Source organism: Monodelphis domestica, chromosome 8 (assembly GCF_027887165.1).
Source record: "Monodelphis domestica isolate mMonDom1 chromosome 8, mMonDom1.pri, whole genome shotgun sequence".
Taxonomy (NCBI): domain Eukaryota; kingdom Metazoa; phylum Chordata; class Mammalia; order Didelphimorphia; family Didelphidae; genus Monodelphis; species Monodelphis domestica.
In genome coordinates, this window is record NC_077234.1 from 10,622,527 (window position 1) to 10,642,064 (window position 19,538).

Here is a 19,538-nt window from a genome sequence, read left to right on the forward strand (position 1 = left end):
CTGCTTCTCTCAATATTTATCTATATATAGAGAGAAATTTCTTCAACCATAATTCAGTCTTTACAATTTCATGAACTTTTTATGAAGCGGTGTTCATAATCTCTGTATTTTGACATATGGATGGGAGGGAGGGAGGGAGGGAGGAAGGGAGGAAGGGAGGGAAAGAGAAAGAGATAGCAACCTGAGATGTGCAGTTATTTTATAGTTTGAAGGATGACAAATACAGAAATAAGTACAGTGAAATAGCTACGGGGTGGGGAGCCTTGACAATAAAAACTGAAGGAAAACATGAGAAATACTATCAAGTTTCATTAAAAAAATATATAATCTAGCTGTCATCAGCATGTCATAACCCTTTAGCTGAGTCCATATTAATGCAAACAAAAAAGCTAAAAATAAAAGTAGGAAACAGATGATACAACAAATTAATAGAGTATAATTTCTTTCTGTTGTATGATTCCACTTCAGGAACATTTAGAGGGGCCGTTAGGTGGCTCAGTGGATAAAGTGCCAGGCCTGGAGACTGGAGGTCCTGGGTTCGGTTCAAATCTGACCTCAGACACTTCCTAGCTGTGTAACCCTGATCAAGTGATTTAACCCCTACTGCCTACCCTTACCCCTTCTGCATTGGAAGGGATACGTAGTATCAATTCTAAGCCAGAAGATGAGGGATTTTTAAAAAATTAAATCTATGAAGAATCAACCTCTTCAAACTTAATCTTTAAAAAATTATCAGAGATGGAAATGAAAGTAGTTGAGACTAACTTGGGTGAATCAATGCTGGTTGCACTTGATCATCATTTCTAATTTTTCATTAAGTCATCTGTTTATTAATCCTGGCTAAAGCTTTTTTGGCTTTCGGTGTCAAGTTTGCAGAATCCAGCTTTTGCACCTTCCTTAAAATGCTGCACAGAAAACATTGGTTTAAGATCAAAAAGCTCTGGGCTCTAGTCCTGGCTCCACTAAGAACTAAGCTGTGTGTGTGTGTGTGTGTGTGTGTGTGTGTGTGTGTGTGTGTGTGTGTATGTGTGTGATCTTGGACACATCATCTCCCTGCTCTGGGCCTTAGATTCCTCCTCTGTAAAAAGGAAGGGTTATACTAGATGATCTGCCAGGTCTAAAATTATCGGGAAACAATAAAGCATTGGAGTTAACCAATTTCTCTGTTTAAGTCTCAAATTTAAAATCACAAAAAGAATATAAGCTGATGGCATTTATAAGCTACAGTACATTTCCACTACAGAAGCGTTCTCACCATAAAAATCTATAAAAATTTTCTGAAAAGATTACATAGTATAAGTGAAATCTCACATTGAAATTTATAAAATTTTTAAGTTTACTACTTTTGACATGTTTAAAATATTTGGTGTAAAATGGATTGATTTCCTTTTTAATAGACCTCAAAATAATTTGCATGAAAATGCTGGTGATTTAATTTTGGGTGCACTCTGGACATAAAGATAGATTGTTTAATAAATCTCGTTCAATGACATCTCTCTAATCCAGAGTTTGATGCTACCTTTTTCATTCACTTATGTGTCCTGTCAACATACTAAGGCTGCATACAAAATGCAAAGAATGAAATTCTAAGAGTCCAGACACAAAGGCTGTTGCTAGGTCTTAAGATGTTTTATTAAACACACATGACATTTCCAGGACTCTTAGGGGTCACATGCTTGTTGAATAGAACTAACAGGAAGAGATCATAGACTGGCGACATTTATGAATCAGGCTGCCAAAAGAACCCAGTCATCACATGCAGGGTACGAGTGCTAAGGAATCCAGGCCTTGAGCTAGGGCAGCCTAGAAAAGACCACATCACAGCCCTTCGGAAACCGTGATAAAATCTGGCCAGGAAAAGCTAAAATGCTATCCTGCTTAAACAAACCATGGCCTCAAAAGGAGCCCTGCACACATCACGCTCCCCTTGGATCCCAAATAAAGTAGCTATTTAAGATGTAGCTTCACATGCCGGGTTCAACATGGCTGTTATAAAAGATCCTCAAGTCCAAATAGTCTCTAATCAAACTTTGTTCCCAGGATGGCAAGTGGACCAAGGTGGCAGTCTGCATCCCCCCATTTGTTTTTACATCTCCATTTGTCACATTTCTTCCATGGAAGTCCCTGGGGACTCACACACACACACACATGGAAGTCCCTGGGGACTTACACACACACACACACACACACACACACACACACACACACACACACACACACACACACGGAGGGTCTCTACCTGTGATTTCATCAGAGCAGGGGAAACAGTCTTGGAAGAATCTACAGTTTAGACAGACCCAACCACTTGTCTCAGTAACTTAAGATGCTTGCTGCAGGCAGGCAGACTTCCAGGCCAGCCCTTGCTCTCTTCGGTCCCCTCCCTTCCCACAAACCCCTCAGTGCAGCCAAATTAACAACCACTTTGAAAAATAAGCGCGTCCTCTTCACTAGTCATCCCCACCACAATCTGAGGACTGGAAGGGACCCATCATACACCAAAGGAAGTCAACAACAAGACAACATATTTCTGGCAGCATTTTGCACAAAGTGGATGCTCGCTGATTGGAGGATGGCTGCAATGGCTGTTGAATGTCCATGAAATCCAACATTACTGATTCAAGGAGAAGCAGGACCAGGAACATAACTTACGGAATGACAACAGTGTTGAGGAAAACACTGAAAAATATCAAAACTCTGATCAATGACCAACTTTGACTGGAGAAGACACCGTGACGTAGGCTTCGCTGCAACTGGCCAAGAGGTGCTGGTCCGGTTTGCTAAACTAGACTTTGTTGCCAGTAAATGCTCAGTTTGGGGGAAGGACGTTTTCTGGGGAAGTGACGGAGTTAAAGAAGAAAATCAACCAAAGTCCCCCACGTTAAAATGCCATTTGCTCAGAAGGCTTGTTTCAAATTCTAGTGAGCCTGTAATTGCAGGACACTCATTAAACAACTGGCTCCCCATCAGCAAAATCTGCAACTGGCCATTTCCGAGTTGATACAGCACAAGCCTGAACTAATTTAAGCTAAAAATGTCAGGGTCCAGCAAAAACAACGCATATCGCATGCTGACAAGTGAAACTGCACCCGACAGAAGTCAGTTTTGCCAAGAAGATTCTTTATTGTATGGAGGCCCGAACACAAAACGAGCTACCCAAGCTCTGAAGAAAATGGAATTTGGAATCTACAGCTAAAGCATTTACTGCGTCTGTCTCTGGGAAGGGGGGCGGGGGTGGGGGGGGGGGGAAGAGTGGGGAGGGACACCAGGGGCCTCCGTGGCCCCATCTGGGGCTTTCCTGGCAAAAACCCTGGAGGACTTTGCCGTTTCCTTCTGCAGCTCATCTTACAGATGAGAAAACCGAGGCAAACAGGGACAAGTGCCTTGCCCAGGGTCACACTGCTAGTGTCTAGATCAGGATTTGAAGAGGTCTTCCAGGCTCCAGGCCAGGCACTCTTATCTACTGCTCCACCTTGCTGCTACCTCGAGGGAATGACTACTTGGGTCCAAAAACTTGTTATCTTCAAATTATTTTGCCAACAAAAATGACAGAATCTTCTGACTTTGGTCGCTGGGAAGAAGGTCTTTTTTTTAAATTTTTTTTTAAATTTTACTTTACTTTTTGTTCAGGGGGAAGCAACTTATTAAGAAACTATTCTAGACGGTATCTCGGTGGTTCAGTAGATAGAACGCCAAGCCTGGAGAAGGAGGTCCTGGGCTCAAATCTGGCTCAGATACTACCTAGCTGTGTGACCCTGGGCAAGTCACATAACCTCCATTGCCTCTCCCTTAGCGCTCTTCTGCCTCGGATCCATTCCACAGCATTGATCCTAAGACGAAAGGAAAGGGTCTAAAAAGGGAACTGCAAAGGGGTCAGCTGGTGCCCCAGGTGGATAGAGGCCTGGCTTGGGTTCAAAACCCCTCTAAGTCGTAGAGTTTAAAATAAAGAGAGCAGCAGCTAGCCCAGCTGAAGCACCAGCCAAGACTTAGGGGCTTGGGGGTCCTGGGCCCAGACTAGGCGCCTCCAGGCAAACCTAGAATCAACCTCCGCACAGCTCCGGCCCGTCCCGCAAGTTTGGGGCCTCGGGGGGGCCGGCGGGCTCCGAGGCCAAGAAGACCAAGCGCTGTCGCCGCCTGGTTGTGCCTCTAGAAGCTCCCAGTTCCCCGCGAACTGTCCGGATCGGTGGCTGGATGACTGCTCGCGTAGACAAGGCCCCCAGCCACGCCACCCATGTAGACGCGCGCACCCGGAGAAGCCAAAGTAACCTTCCCCGCCCGTGACAGCCCTGGGCGGCCTGACCTCGGGGGCGCCGGGAGCCCACGAGAACAGGGATGGGCCCTTTCCTCGGCCTTCAAGGCCGCCCCAAGCGGTGCCCCCCAACGCCCCAAGCCAAGAGGGAGACGCCCGGCCCGACTCGGGCAGCAGCTCCTCGGGGCCTTCCCCGCCCCACACCCTTGTCTGGGCAGCCCCCGGCCGCGACCCCCGGCCCCGGGTTGCCAGCGGGTGAACGACGCCTCCTCACCTGCATCCATCTTCCCTCTTCCCTCACCGACTAACCGGCGGCGTCGCTACCACAAGCACCGCGACGCGATGCGACGCGGCGTGACGTCACGCAGAGACGAGGCCAATCAGGACGCGGCCTCGCGCCCGGGGGCTCGTGAGCCGGAAGCACGGGGAGGGGCGGGGTCGGAAAGGAGGCTGGTCCGGACGCGGATTGCGTGGAGCCCAGGAAGATCCTGTGGGGGTCGCCATCTTGTCGTACGGTATTGCAGCCGGAGGGTGGGGCCCCTGAGGGGAGGGGTGTGGCCTTTACAGAGCCGATCCCACTACAGGTAGAGGGAAGGCGAGCGGTGGAGGCTACGAGTGAGAACGCACCATCTCTTTTCCTCTCTCGCGTCTCGACCGACTTCTATCGGCTTGGCATCTCCCGGGAGAATGTAAGCTCCCGACGGCCAGAGCCTCATCTTCCTTTTATCCCTCTATCTCTCCTGGCTGGTGCTTCTTAATGCAGAAGGGCAGCTAGGTGGCGCCAGAGTGGAGAGAGGGCTGGGCCTGGAATCGGGAAGATTCAGATTCCGGGGTTCAAATCCAGCCTCAGGCTCTTACTAGCTGGATGACTAGGGCAAGTCATAGCACTCTGTTGGCCTCAGTTTCCTCCTCTGTAAAATAAACTGAAGAAAGAAATGGCAAACCTCTCCAGCATTTTTTGCCAAGAAAACTCCAAATGGGGTCCCATAGAGTCAGACACAACTGAAGAACAGTAATAAATGCTTGTCATCAGGCCAGTCCACCTTTTAAAGTGCCTCCGAAGTGTCTAGCCCTGTGCTAAGCCCTGGGGATCCAAGGAAACATAAGCACATCCCCTGCCCTCAAGATGTTGGCCTGGAAGATGAGTGGGCTCCTTGAGGGTAAGAATGTTCAGCGCCGGATGAGTGGAAGCCACTTGGGCTGCACGTCCCCCTGGTCCCCTCACAAAATCACCCATCTCCTGCCCTTATGCCTTTGCCCTGGCCATCCCCCCACCCCGAATGCCCTGTCCTCCAGACTTACTGCCAGGTCCCCTTCTCCGAGGGCTCTCCCCATCCTCCCGGCTAGTGTCTTCCCCTCTAAGGTCTCGGGTAGATCTACCTTGGGTGTGTGGATGTGGCGTAGCCTTGTCATAGCTGGAAAAGCTGCCCCCATTCTACGGCTCAGAGCTCTAGGCAGTTTTCTAAGATCAGGAATGGCAGAGAAGGCAGCCATCCATCAGCATTTAGGTGGGAGTGCGGGAGGGGCTGCTCCACCCAGGGGAGCCCCATCTCAATATCATTTCAGGTCCATTCGTTCTCCCCACTGCCCAAGCACTGTCTCCTCAGGCCACCAGGAGCCCTTTGCTGGGAGGGACTGTTTTTTCTTTCTCTCTGTATCTGGACACCTGGCCCGTGCTAAATGCTAAAAATATGCTTGTTGCTTGATTGACTCTGCCTTGGTTTCTCTACCAGGAAAACAGAGTCAGCCTACAAGTTCATAGAGACTAGACAGACCAACAAAGTCCAGGGTCTCCATTATAGGACGAGGAAAGAGAAAGCTGAAGTGCTCTCCTGGCATCTCCCATTCGAGACCTCCAGCCCCAAGTGGTAGAGCCTCAGTTCCTCCTGGGATTCCTCCTGTTCTTTGTTCATGCTTTTTATTTCTCTTCATTATAGCCAGGATGCCTTATTCTGTTTGTCTTTGGAGCTTGAGTACATACATCTCATAGTCAGATCCTTAATAGATGAGCTCCAGCCTCATCTGGGTCGCCATTGGATGGCTAGCGTGCTTCTGGGGTGGCAGCCGGGTCCAAGGGAGGAATGCTGGGTCGGGGATCTGGAGCAGGTCACTTCTTTTCTGGGAGCCTGATGGTGCAGACCACTGGCTCATCTTCAGCCAGAGGCTCTGCTTGTACTGACCTTTCTTTTGTCCCTTAGCACCACACCCACCAGTGCCTGTGGCTTAATAACTGTCTAATGAAGGGAGAGGTGGATGGTTGGACAAGCCGGCTGCCATGGTCCCTCCGAACTCTTCTTGGGGACTGGATGCTGGACTGGATGGCCACTGGGGTCCTCACAGCTTAGACTGTAGCTTTGGACCGCTAATCAGTGCTCTTCCTGGGGAGGATGAGAGCAGATGTAAAGGCCTTCCACACGCCAGTCACCCGCTGCCTACTCAGCACCAGGCACAGTTCTGGGGGGCATAAAGAGCAAGACCCCCAGGAAGGACGGCTCTGACACAACGTGGCCCAGCCGGTTCTCAGGGGGTCTGAGGTCTGCAGCTTTGCATGCTCCCTCCTTAAAGTCCCCCCCCCCAACCCAGCAGGGAGTGGGGAGGGCTGGGGAGGCTTCCTTGGCTTCTTCTGCCCAGCCACAACAGGAAGGAGGAAGAAACATCTCCCTCTTGGCAGAGAGGCAGGAGGCCCCTGGCACTTTCGGATAGGGTCCCCATCACCCCCGAGGGTTGGGTTTTCTTTGCTAAAATGAAGGGCTCCATGGGGGGGGGGTGCTTAGATTTTACATTGAATCCAAAAGTATCCGCCCCATGTATTGAAAAGAGAGTTACCTGATGCTGTGGTTCACCTCTGAGGGTGAAGACCTTGATTCAAATCCTGGTCATCCTGGCGCCATCTTTTCTCAGGTATGAAATGGGGGGGGGGGGGCTGGATTCAAAGTCAGTCTTTCCTCCCTCCTTCCCTTCTTCCTCTCACCCTCCCTCCCTTCTTCCTCCCTTCTTCCTCCCTCCCTCACTCCTTCCTTCCTTCCTCCCTCCCTTCCTCTCTTTCTTCCTTCCATCCTTATCTTCCGCCTTAGAATCAATACTGAGTATTGCTTTTAAGGCAGAAGAGTGGTAACAGATAGGCCATGGGGGTTAAGTGACCTGCCCAGGGTTACAGAGCTAGGAAGTGTCTGAGATCCCATTTGAACCCAGGACCGAGCTCTCAATCCGCTGAGTCAACTAGCTGCCCCATTCCGTGTCCTTTCACTATTGACCTTGCACCTTAGAGCCCGGGATCTCAATTAGTGCTTCTAACCGAAGGAGTTAATGGTCCTGGGCGGGGCGGGGCGGGGCGGGGGCTGGGGCGCGGCAGCCCCGCCTGACTGCGGGTTTCTGTGGGGGCGGTAGCCATCTTGTTATACGGCACGGCAGAGGAAAGGGGTGCCCGTAGGGCCCGGACTGCCCCGACCGGCAGCAGCAACAATGAGGGTGCCTTCGTCGATCCCAGCGGCAATTCAAAAAGTGAGTCGGGACGGCGGGACCCCCGCGCGGGCGCCAGGGGCAGAGGCGGAGGAGCACTACTGGCGGTGGCCATGTTGGCGCGGGCGTGAGCGCTGCCATGACTCTGTACGGTGGAGGTAGTAGGAAGACGCGCGGGGGGGCGGGGTCGGCTCTCACGTCCCGCGCGCGCCTCCGCCTCAGGGCCGGCGCGGACGCGCGCTTGCTCACTCGCTGGCTGCCTGGCCGGCCACTCGCTTGCTGGCCGCTCGCTTCCCGTGTCGGGATCCTGCCGTGGGTCTGTCCGTCCGTCAGTCTGCCCGCCCTTCTGCCGGGGCGCGGCAGGGTCGGGGGAGGCCGAGGCCGGGCCAGGCCGGCCGGAGATGGTGATTTGCTGCGCCGCGGTGAACTGCTCTAACCGGCAGGGCAAGGGCGAGAAGCGGGCCGTGAGCTTCCACAGGTAACCCCGGGCGGCCGGGAAACTGAGGCCCAGCGGGAGGCGGTCAGCCCAGGTGGGAACCCGGCCCCCCGCTGGGCCTCCTCCTCTGGCGCAGGCGGGGGGGAAGTCATCGAGGGAGTGAGGAGGAGGAGGAGGGGAAGGGGCTCCCCGCCCCTGGGAGAAGGGACTCCCATCCTCTGTCCCGTCCTCAGCCCCATCCAGCCCTGGCCCCCAGCCTCCTCCTTCCCCCTCCCCCCATTCCCATCCTTATTCCGACCCCCGTCCCAGCCGGGTCTCCATCTCCACCCTCCTCCTTACCCTCATCCCGACCTCCACTCTCACCCGGCCCCCAGCCTCTTCCTCTTTCCTCTTCCCATCCGCATCCCTGCCTGGCTCCCAGCCTCTTTCTAATCCCCATTCGCGGCCCGGCCCCTCTCCCTGCCTGGTCCCTATCCTCTTCCTCAGCCTATTCTCCCCCCTCCCAGCCTCGCCCCCCCCCTTCCCCCAGGGCTTGGTGACTTTCATCTTGCCAGTTTCAGCCTGGGCTCCTGGAGGCTTCCTGCAGGGAGCTCTCGGGCCGAGAGAGGGGGACAAAGAATGCGGCGGCTCTGGGGCTTGCCTTTAGGTTCTTTCGGGCCGAGCCAGCGAGGGCCCTTCTGGGAGGCTGTTAAAGCCTCCTAAAGGCAAGTGATAACTTCTCCAAATACAACCAAGTCATGGTTCCTCCCCGCCCCGGCAGCTCCACGAAGGAAGCCTCACTACTGCCTCACCTCGCTGCAGCCTTTTAAAAAGAAAACTTTGGCAGCAACATGCATTTTGGGGAGGTGACTTGTGGGCCCTCTTCAGGCAGGTGGGCCCTTGGTGTCCTGGGGCCTCGCCCGCCGGGCCAACCCTCCTCAGCCGGCCCCAGGGTGAAAGGGAAACTTCTGTCTCTGGCGAGGTGAGTAAGCCAACTTCTGCAGGCCCCACCTGGATGAGGAGGCGCCCTGAGCCCTGCGATGAAGCTGCCATCTTGGCAGCATCCTCTGGTCAGTGATGCTGCGGCGGCTGCAGCATCCTTCCACAGGGAATGGCAGCGGACCCCCCAGGGGCCAACGTCTTCCCTGACATCTCTCGTGGACGATTTGTTTCCAGTCTTTGGCATTACGTTTGCTGGGCTCTGTGGACTTGCGCTGCAGGGCGTGAGCGGGGGACCTAGAGCCCTCCCAAGGCAGAGGCTGCAGCGTGAGGCCTCCTAGTGATGGCTGCGGGGCTCCAGCGCTCGCCCTTATCTTGGCCAGAAGCTCCCCCGTCATGTCTGTGCTGGGGAAAACGAACAGCAGCTTCGTGGGTCTTCTAGGCCGATCGCAGAGCTGCTGCAGGAGAGCTGCTTGTGACTTGCCCAGGGTCACACGGATAGGAAGTATCGGGCCAGTTTTAGACCCGGGACTCTCTGGGCCGGGCTCTCTAGCCACTGAGCCACCTGGCTGCCCCCATTGGAATGAGGGTGCTACAAAGGACTAGGCTTCACAAACATTTTTTTCAGGTCATTGATCCCAGTTTCCTTTTTCTAAAAAGAGGTCAGGTCGCTGTAGATAGACCTTGCAGACCTCCTCGTTGTACTGGACCCCTAGAGCTAAAGGGCTGGACGAGACCTCAGAAGGCCGTCACGGAGCCCTCCATCTCCATTTGAGGGAGGCCCGCTGAACCCCAGCAGCACGTCACGTTCTTGGCCCTTTTACCTGCATTCTGCGCTTGGGCCCTCTCCTGGGAAAGGCCGTCGCACACGCTCCGCTCCTTATCATCCTGGGAAATTTCCATTTGTGTTTTTCCATAAATCCTCTGAAGGGGAGCTGCCCAACGCAGTTCACTCTGGGCTGTTCTGGGCTAACGAGGGGCTGGGCAAAAACTAGATGCCAGAGAAGCCAAGCAACTTTCCTTTCTTTTTCTTTTTTTACCTGACCTCCCGTCTTAGAATTAATACTATGTTTGGGTTCTAAGGCAGAAGAGCAGTCAGGGGTAGGCAGTGGGGGTTAAGGGACTTATCCAGGGTCACACAGCTAGAAAGTGTCTGAGGTCACATTTGAACCCAGAACCTCCCATCTCTGGGCCTGCCCCCGACTAAATAACTTTTCTTACCTTCACAGAGCTTAGTTACTTAAATTGTACTCAATCAGTCAGCCTTTATTGAGCCCCTGCCCGTGCTAGGCAATGTGAGCAGTGCTGGCCCACACGGTCAAGGCTTCTTCTCATCCTTTTCTGGCGCGGGTCCCGGAGCAGCCAGGACTGTCTGGCTGTCATCCGTCCCTTTCTCCAGGCCTGGCCCGGCTCCTTTCGCAGTCCTGCCGAGTCCCTTCTGCAGCCCAGGACCGGCATCTGTATCGACTTCCTCTTTGCTCAAGAGCACTTTCAGGGACAAAAGCCTGGGGTGGGCTGGGTGGCATTTTCTGCTTTGGGCTGATGGCCCTCATCCCCCTTAGCACAGAGCCCTGCACAGACTTTCCCTTTGGCCCTCCTTTCCCAGCCTGGGGGCTCCGGGAGAACCTCATCCTGCCTAAGACATCGTTCAGGGCCTTCACCTTCTTCGGAAGTTTCTGCTCCCAAGGTTGTGCCCATTCCAATCTATTAGGGCTCTTCCTCTGGGCCTTGTGGCCTCCTTCTGGGGGCCTGGGATGCCCCTTCTCCCACCTCCTTGGACATTGGCGCCACCCTGGGGCAGCCCTTCCCCATCTTGCACCCAGGCACTAAAAAGGCCCACACTGCCTCCAACCCATCATCTCCTATCCGTGTTGTGGTTCCTCATCCCAGACTCTGCTGGATCTCCCCTCTGGGCCTTGTCCTTGGCTGTTCCCAGTACCTGGAATGTTCTTCCTCCTCGTGTTCCCCATTCTGGAATGCTCTCCCTCCTTGTGTTCCTGGTGCCTGGAATGCTCTCCCTCCTCATGTCCCCCACTCTGCAATGCTCTCTGTCCTCATGTTCTCCACTCTGGAATGCTCTCCCTCCTCATGTTCCTGGTGCCTGGAATGCTCTCCCTCCTCTTCCTCCCCATTCTGGAATGCTCTCCATCCTCGTGTTCCCACTTTGGAATGCTCTCCTTCCTCATGTTCCCGGTGCCTGGAATGCTCTCCCTCCTCGTGTTCCTCATTCTGGAATGCTCTCCCTCCTCGTGTTCCCACTTTAGAATGCTCTCCCTCCTCGTGTTCCCACTTTGGAATGCACTCCGTCCTCGTGTTCCCACTTTGGAATGCTCTCCCTCCTCATGTTCCTCATTCTGGAATGCTCTCCCTCCTCGTGTTCCGCAGTCTGGAATGCACTCCCTCCTCGTGTTCCCCATTCTGGAATGCTCTCCCTCCTCATGTTCCCCATTCTGGAATGCTCTCCCTCCTCGTGTTCCCACTTTGGAATGCACTCCCTCCTCGTGATCCCACTTTGGAATACTCTCCCTCCTCGTGTTCCCACTTTGGAATGCTCTCCCTCCTCGTGTTCCCCATTCTGGAATGCTCTCCCTACTCGTGTTCCCCATTCTGGAATGCTCTCCCTCCTCGTGTTCCCACTTTGAAATGCTCTCCCTCCTCGTGTTCCCACTTTGGAATGCTCTCCTTCCTCATGTTCCTGGTGCCTGGAATGCTCTCCCTCATGTTCCCCATTCTGGAATGCTCTCCCTCCTCGTGATCCCCATTGTGGAATGCTCTCCCTCCTCGTGTTCCCACTTTGGAATGCTCTGCCTCCTCGTGTTCCCACTCTGCAATGCTCTCCGTCCTCATGTTCTCCACTCTGGAATGCTCTCCCTCCTCATGTTCCTGGTGCCTGGAATGCTCTCCCTCCTCTTCCTCCCCATTCTGGAATGTTCTCCATCCTCGTGTTCCCACTTTGAAATGCTCTCCTTCCTCATGTTCCCGGTGCCTGGAATGCTCTCCCTCCTCGTGTTCCTCATTCTGGAATGCTCTCCCTCCTCGTGTTCCCCATTCTGGAGTGCTCTCCCTCCTCGTGTTCCGCAGTCTGGAATGCTCTCCCACCTCATATTCCCCATTCTGGAATGCTCTCCCTCCTTGTGTTCCGCAGTCTGGAATGCTCTCCCTCCTCGTGTTCCCACTTTGGAATGCACTCCCTCCTCAAGTTCCCACTTTGGAATACTCTCCCTCTTCGTGTTCCCACTTTGGAATGCTCTCCCTCCTCGTGTTCCTCATTCTGGAATGTTCTCCCTCCTTGTGTTCCCCATTCTGGAATGCTCTCCCTCCTCGTGTTCCTCATTTTGGAATGCTTTCCCTCCTCGTGTTCCCCATTCTGGAATGCTCTCCCTCCTTGTGTTCCGCAGTCTGGAATGCTCTCCCTCGTCGTGTTCCCCATTCTGGAATGCTCTCCCTCCTCGTGTTCCCACTTTGGAATGCTCTCCTTCCTCGTGTTCCCATTCTGGAATGCTCTCCCTCATGTTCCCCATTCCCCATTCGTGTTCCGCAGTCTGGAATGCTCTCCCTCCTTGTGTTCCCACTTTGGAATGGTCTCCCTCCTCGTGCTCCTGGGGCCTGGAATGCTCTCCCTCTTCATGCACCCTGTGCCTGGCTTCATTCCTGGCTCAGCCCAATCTCCCTTACTGTGTTCTCTCTGAGATTGCAGGCAGCCTCTGTGACCCGTTCTGTGAATTGGGCTCATTCTCCACTTTCATCTTCCTGTCGGACGGAAGCCAGTGACTGTTTTTCCCAATTGTTACTCCGAGGGGTTCAGACCGCTCTCACTAAGGGGATCTTTGCCCCGTCTGTGTCTGGCTGGAGCCTGGTTTTGCCTTCCTTGGCCCCTGCGGGGACTCGGCGCAGTGCCCAGCCTGCCTCCTTTTCACATCGCTCCTGAACGAGGCCCTCTTTTCATCCTTCCCTTCCATCCGAGAACCAGCCCTGTGTATGGCTCCACGGCAGAAGAGCGGTGAGGGCCAGGCGGTGGGGGTTCGTGTCTGATTTGAACCCAGGACCTCCTTTTCCTGGTGTGATCTGGGCCACAGTCGGGCTCCCAGGCCTTCTGGCACTTTCCTCGGGGTCCGAGGGTGCTCTGATCCGCGTCGAGGCGTGCTGGAGGCTTCCCCCAGAGGCCCGGCCGGCCCCGGGCGTCCTTGGAGGCTCCTCCCGTGTTTGGGGGTGGCTGTCTGACTGGCTGACCATCGGGGCCTCCCCGAGGGCCGCCAGGAGCCCTGCTGTGGGTGGGTGGATGGAGCCCTGACGGGGCTCTGCCTGTCTTGCAGGTTCCCCCTGAAGGATTCCAAGCGGCTGCTCCAGTGGCTGAAGGCGGTCCAGCGGGACAACTGGACGCCCACCAAGTACTCCTTCCTGTGCAGCGAGCACTTCACCAAGGACAGCTTCTCCAAGAGGCTGGAGGACCAGCACCGGCTGCTCAAGCCCACGGCTGTGCCGTCCATCTTCCCCTGGCCGGACAAGAAGCCGAGCGGCCGCGGCCATGGCCGGGGCCGCCGCAGGGAAGCCAGCCAGCCTGCCGGCGCTGTGAGCCAAGCCCCGGCGGACGAGGCCGGCGCGCGCTCCCCGCCGCCCTCCCCTGACGAAGAGCCGATGGAGCGAGCGGCGAGCGGCCCCGCGGCGAGCTCTCCGGAGGGAGCCGCGGGGCGGACTGCGGAGCCCGAGGGCCGGCCCGACGAGCGCAGCGGCATCTCGGCCGAGGACTTCAGCCCCCCCGGCTCGGGCGCCTGCAAGTTCATCGGCTCCCTGCACTCGTACAGCTTCTCGTCCCGGCACACGCGCGAGCGGCCCTCGCTGCCGCGCGAGCCGCAGGACAGGAAGAGGCCCAAGAGGGACGGCGAGGCGGGCAGCAGCCGCAGCGGGGCCGGCCCGGGCCCCTCCCTGCCCGCCGCGCCGCAGGCGCCCCCCTGCGACGGGCCCCCGCAGCCAGCCGCCGAGGCCGCGCTGGGCCAGAAGGGCGCCCCGGACGCCAGCCCCATGTCCATCAACGAGGTGATCATGTCGGCGTCCGGCGCCTGCAAGCTCATCGACTCGCTGCACTCGTACTGCTTCTCGTCGCGCCAGAGCAAGAGCCAGGTGTGCTGCCTGCGCGAGCAGGTCGAGAAGAAGAACGGCGAGCTGAAGCTGCTGCGCCAGAGGGTCAGCCGCTCGGACAGCCAGGTCAGGAAGCTGCGCGAGAAGCTCGATGGCTTCCAGAGACTCGCTTTGCCCTACTTGAGTAGCCTCCTGGCCCCAGACTGCGGTCAGTATCTGCGCTCTGCCTCGGGGCGGGGTGGGGGGCGCCTCTGGGGCAGCCGGGATGGGGGGCTCGGGGGCAGCCGGGATGGGGGGGCCTCAGGGGCAGCCGGGATGGGGGGCGCCTCTGGGGGCAGCCGGGATGGGGGGCTCGGGGGCAGCCGGGATGGGGGGGCCTCAGGGGCAGCCGGGATGGGGGGCACCTCTGGGGGCAGCCGGGATGGGGGGGCTCGGGGGCAGCCGGGATGGGGGGGCAGCCAGGATGGGGGGCTCAGGGGCAGCCGGGATGGGGGGGCCTCGGGGGCAGCCAGGATGGGGGGGCCTCGGGGGCAGCCAGGATGGGGGGAGCTCGGGGGCAGCCGGGATGGGGGGGCTCGGGGGCAGCCAGGATGGGGGGGCTCGGGGGCAGCCAGGATGGGGGGCTCGGGGGCAGCCAGGATGGGGGGGCCTCGGGGGCAGCCAGGATGGGGGGAGCTCGGGGGCAGCCGGGATGGGGGGGCTCGGGGGCAGCCAGGATGGGGGGCTCGGGGGCAGCCGGGATGGGGGGGCAGCCAGGATGGGGGGCTGGGGGCAGCCGGGATGGGGGGGCCTCGGGGGCAGCCGGGATGGGGGGGCTCGGGGGCAGCCAGTATCAGCCAGGGGGAAGAGGGGTCCCTTATGGCCCCATGCACAGAGCCTCACTGGTGAAGTTTATCATTCATTGACACTAGGAGTTTCCCCAGAGGGCTTGTACTCCACTTGTGGGGACACACCTGACACAGAAGTGGGGGGCCCTGCAGCAAGGAAGGCCCCAAGGCTGATGGCACCTCTTCTTTTTAACCCTCATCTTTGGTCTTAGAGTTGGTGCTCTGTTGTGGATCTGAGGCAGAAGAGTGGCGAGGGCTGGACAGTGGGTGTTCGGGGACTCAGCCAGGGGCACCCCAGCTCTGGGCCCTCGCTGCCCCCAGTGCCACTTTTCCATGTGTTTATGTAGCCATCGTGGGGGGCCAGAGGGAGCCAGTTTTCCCTTTTGGGGGGCATTCGGCCCGCTGGCTGGACAGGGTGAGCAGGGGCAGTCCTGGAGACAGCGCTGTGCTTGGGGTCAGGAGGAGGGTCGGGGGGGGCTTCGCACGTCCTCGCCACCGCCTGGTTTGCCCGGACAGAAGGTCCTTCTGCACGTCTATGCTGAGGCGCCTAAATCTTTCCCTTCTGGTCTCCCCGGCCATCCACGCTCCCTGGCGGGCCCTGAAGGGTGCACTCGGGCCCGGAGAATCCGGGATGGCTGTTAGGCTTGGTGTGGCCAGTGCAAGCTTCCGGGTCTTAGCAGGGAAAGGGAAGCGGCCTTTGCTCCATCCGGCCTCTCCGTTCCTCTGGTATTGGGGCACCAGGCCCGGCGTGGACGGGGGGCGGGTGAGGCGCCACAGAAGACCCCAAGCGAGGGATGCCCAATACAGGCCTCTCTGCAGCTCGTCCTTCAGGAGAGGAGGCCGAGGGCCAGGAAGCAAAGAGCCGCAGGCCATTGGAGTGACTCCCTGGCTGGAAGAAGGCCCTCATTGGAGCCACAAAGCCCAGGGAAGGGGGAGGCTTCCAGGAGGAGGTGGTATGTGAGCTCAGCTCCAAAGGACGGCCAGGAATCCGTGACAGCTGACGTGTGGAGATGGCATTCAGGGCACGGGAGCCAAAGGTCTCCCCTGCTGGGGAGGCCAGCAGGAGAGCCGGGGGGTAGGGAGGAGGCCTGGCCCTCACGTGGTGGTGAGAGACGAAAAGCAGGGGGGCTCCCGGCACGGGGTGCCGACGCTGTGCACTAGGGTGCCAGCCGGCTGACCGGAGCGGGGCCAGAGGCCGCAGGCTGGCCTATCCATTGGGCCCTGAGTCTCGGGGGGCTGTGAGATCCTCGCCCAGTTTCCTCATTCCCTAGATAGCCCCAGGCCACAGTGGTGCAGAGGAGAGGAGGAGGAGGCGGAGGCCAAGGCAGGCTGCACTGGCGGGAAGGGGAGCGGGGAGTGGCGCCGCTTTGAGGAGAGAAGAAGGAGCTGAGGCGTCCCAGGGAGGGGGAAGGCACAGACCCCAGGGTTCTCTCATTGGTGCGTGTCCGCTGGCCCCCCTAGCCGTCTCTTCCTGGCCAGACAAAGGGACCCATGTCCAGTGGCAGATAAAATAAAGCCAGGGGGAGCGGGAGGAGGCCGGATGCTGTGGCCCTTCTGCCCGCCTCTCCAAGTCTGTCCAGTGCATGCTGCTTGTTTCCCCGGCCCGACCCTTCCTTCTCCTCATGCCTGCCATCCTTCCCAGGGTCAGTCTCTCTTACTTCTCCTGATGTGGCCGGACTAGAGATGCTTCCGCTTCAGCGTCGGACCTTCCAGCCCGTTAGGTTCTTCTCTTCAGTTGTAGACTCAGCACGAAGCAGAAGAGCGGTCAGGGCTGGGCAGTTGGGGTGAAGTGACTCACTCACCCAGGCTGCCACAGCTAGGCAGGGCCTGAGGGCACCTTGGAACCCAGAACCTTCCATCTCCGGGCCGGGCTCTCCATCCTGAGGCACCCCGCTGGCCTACCGAATCCCTTTCCTCAATTCCTAACCGATCTGCTCTCCTTGCCGTCCAGAGACTCTCAATAGCCTTCCCCAGCAGCACCGTTCAAGAGCGCCGTCGTGGCCCACAGCTTTCCGACAAATCGAGCAGCCGTCGCTTTGATCCTCCAAGCCTTTGCCTCTCACCAGCTGCTCAGGTGTGCCTTCATGGGGTGACGGGGCCTGGAGCACTCTGGACAAAAGGCCTCCAGAAACTTCTGAAACAAGCGTGAAATCCCCCTCCTGAGGCCGGCACCGGCACCGGCACCGGCACCAGCAGGAGGAGCTGCAGCGGGGTCCAGAGGGCGGGCCACGATGGCCCGATAGTCCAGCAGCCACAGCCTTGTGAAGCCTGGCAGAACCAGGAGCTGAGAGCCCAGGGAACACAGAAGAACTTCTGGCTGCACTTTGGGAGCCACAGAGACAAGAGCCGGCTGAGCGGCACAAAGCCGGGCTGCCCATGTCCAGGCCCTTCCTAGGATTCCTAGTGTGTCTGGCTGGGCGACAAGCCACCCAACCTGTGGGATCCCAGGCTTGGATCCTTCTTTCTGTGCTTATTTCTTCCCCCTCCTGCCTGGTTCTGTGGATGGCGCAGGGACACGTGCCCTCAGGGTTGTCTCCTTGACCATCTCCTGCTGCCTCCGAGGGATTGCACCTCTCTCGATTCCTCGCCCACGGCGTGATAGGCGTGCGTGCATGTGTGTGTGCATGCGCACAGCCACACAACAGCCTGGCACGCCTGGTTTTCTGGGCTGGGCAGTCCATGCAGCAGACTGGCCTGATTTTGTCTGTCTCGGAGCAGAAGTTTCCAAGCATGGACACTGTCTCAGGATGTGCCGAGGACACCTGTGGTCCCACACGAGGACAGCTTATTCCTTCTGTTTCAGACTTTCTCCCCGCAAGGAGTTACCGAAGGGCCCCCAAGGGGCAGAGATGGCCGCACAGCCTGACCACCAGGAGTAGGGGCTGGGGGCCGAGAAGCCCAGAAAACCCCCTCTGGCAACATCAGAGCCTGAGTGAAGAGAGCTGCCAGAGAAGCCCAACATTACCCTGTGGCGGCTCTTCCAAGCACTCCTCCTTTCTTCCTTCCTTCCTTCCTTCCTTCCTTCCTTCCTTCCTTCCTTCCTTCCTTCCTTCCTTCCTTCCTTCCTTCCTTCCTTCCTTCCTTCCTTCCTTCCTTCCTTCCTTCCTTCCTTCCTTCCTTCCTTTCCTTCTTTTCCTTCCTTTCCTTCCTTTCCTTCCTTCCTTTCTCCCTCCCTTCCTTCCTCCCTTCCTTCCTCCCTTCCTTCCTTCCTTCCTTCCTTCCTTCCTTCCTTCCTTCCTTCCTTCCTTCCTTCCTTCCTTCCTTCCTCCCTCCCTCCCTCCCTCCCTCCCTTCCTTCCTTCCTTCCTTCCTTCCTTCCTTCCTTCCTTCCTTCCTTCCTTCCTTCCTTCCTTCCTTCCTTCCTTCCTTCCTTCCTTCCTTCCTCCCTTCCTCCCTTCCTCCCTCCCTCCCTCCCTCCCTCCCTCCCTCCCTCCCTCCCTTCCTCTTTTTAAAGAAAACCCAGCTCTCAACCTTGTCTTCCTGTTCTATACAGTTTCTGCTTAGATGGTTTTTAATAAATTTGAAAAGGATAAGAAGAAATTCGGCTTCCTCAGTACACTTAGAGTCGACTCATTTTAGCCCTTTTCAGCCACTTAACCGGATACTGGCTTTCCCCTGGGGCAGCTCTTTTTTCAGTCAATAATTAGTTTTTTCAAATTTAAAATGTTTCTGATTTTTAAAATGATAGACTTAATAAACAAAAATTCAAATAATCCACTTGTCCCCAGAGAGAAGAGCTGGCAGCATGGAGTGGGTAGACGTTGCAAAAAAGATAAATGTGAGTATGAAGTAAGAAAACATTCCTCACAAGGAGAGTGATGCCAGCATCGAGGTAGCTCAGGGGAGAGAGCCACAACCTGGGTTCCAATCTGGCCTCAGACACTTCCTGGCCGGGTGGCCGTGGACAAGGCACTTCGCACCCGTCACCCAGGCCTTCCCTCTGCTGCCTTGGAGCCAACACACAGTACTGATTCTGAGACAGAAGGGAAGCATTTAAAGAAACAGCCCACATTGGCGCCCCCTCTCAGTGGAGACCCCGAGTTCTCCCGGCCCTTCCCCACGGAGGGACCGCTTCTCCCTCCAGCTCTGAAATGCTGACGCTGGTTTGATAAATCTACTGGACGTGCAGAAGAAGGGCCAAAGGCGGATGCTGACCACACTAGAACTGGACACGTGAATGGACAGCAAGAGACATCTTTGCTCTGTCCCTTTGCAGGTGCCGCTGCGGTGAGGCTCGGTGGGCCAGATCTTCCTGAATGTCCGCTCTTGTTTGGCGGGGCTTTTTCCGGGTGGCTTAGCTTAGGACTCACCACATTTCTTTGTCATTGCTGTTTCTCTTAACAAGCTCATAAGCTGTTAAATTAATTTATTCATTCTCTAGTCATCTGACATATAGTTTGTTGGCATATTTCCATTATGGGCAGAGGCAACGAATTCATATTTTTGCACAGCTGTGAACCTCGTGTCTGACTAGAGGTTGTTTTTTTTTTTTCATTTCTGTATCTTTAAGTTAAAGTCTTGGTAATTAAATCATTCAACCAAAATGTTATGAATGAATGAATTAGCTTGAAAGGAAC

The 19,538-nt window shown here is 56.4% G+C and overlaps 2 protein-coding genes across 4 annotated transcripts in view; one reads left to right on the top strand and one right to left on the bottom strand.

The window, feature by feature from the left end:
• The window catches only part of ATG4B (autophagy related 4B cysteine peptidase), a 44,116-nt gene extending 39,459 nt beyond the window's left edge, over window positions 1-4,657 (bottom strand). For all 3 annotated transcript variants that reach the window (XM_056807320.1, XM_016425340.2, XM_007502437.3), the window contains exon 1: window positions 4,521-4,657. In XM_056807320.1, the coding sequence (XP_056663298.1) occupies window positions 4,521-4,530 (10 nt within the window). In that variant the 5' untranslated portion in view covers window positions 4,531-4,657. The remainder of the gene's footprint in view (window positions 1-4,520) is intronic.
• A 3,244-nt stretch (window positions 4,658-7,901) lies between these two features.
• THAP4 (THAP domain containing 4) overlaps window positions 7,902-19,538 on the top strand; it is a 27,097-nt gene continuing 15,460 nt past the window's right edge. The window contains exons 1-2 of the mRNA XM_056808188.1: window positions 7,902-8,183; window positions 13,373-14,343. Coding sequence (XP_056664166.1) covers window positions 8,107-8,183; window positions 13,373-14,343 — 1,048 coding nt within the window. The 5' untranslated portion in view covers window positions 7,902-8,106. The remainder of the gene's footprint in view (window positions 8,184-13,372; window positions 14,344-19,538) is intronic.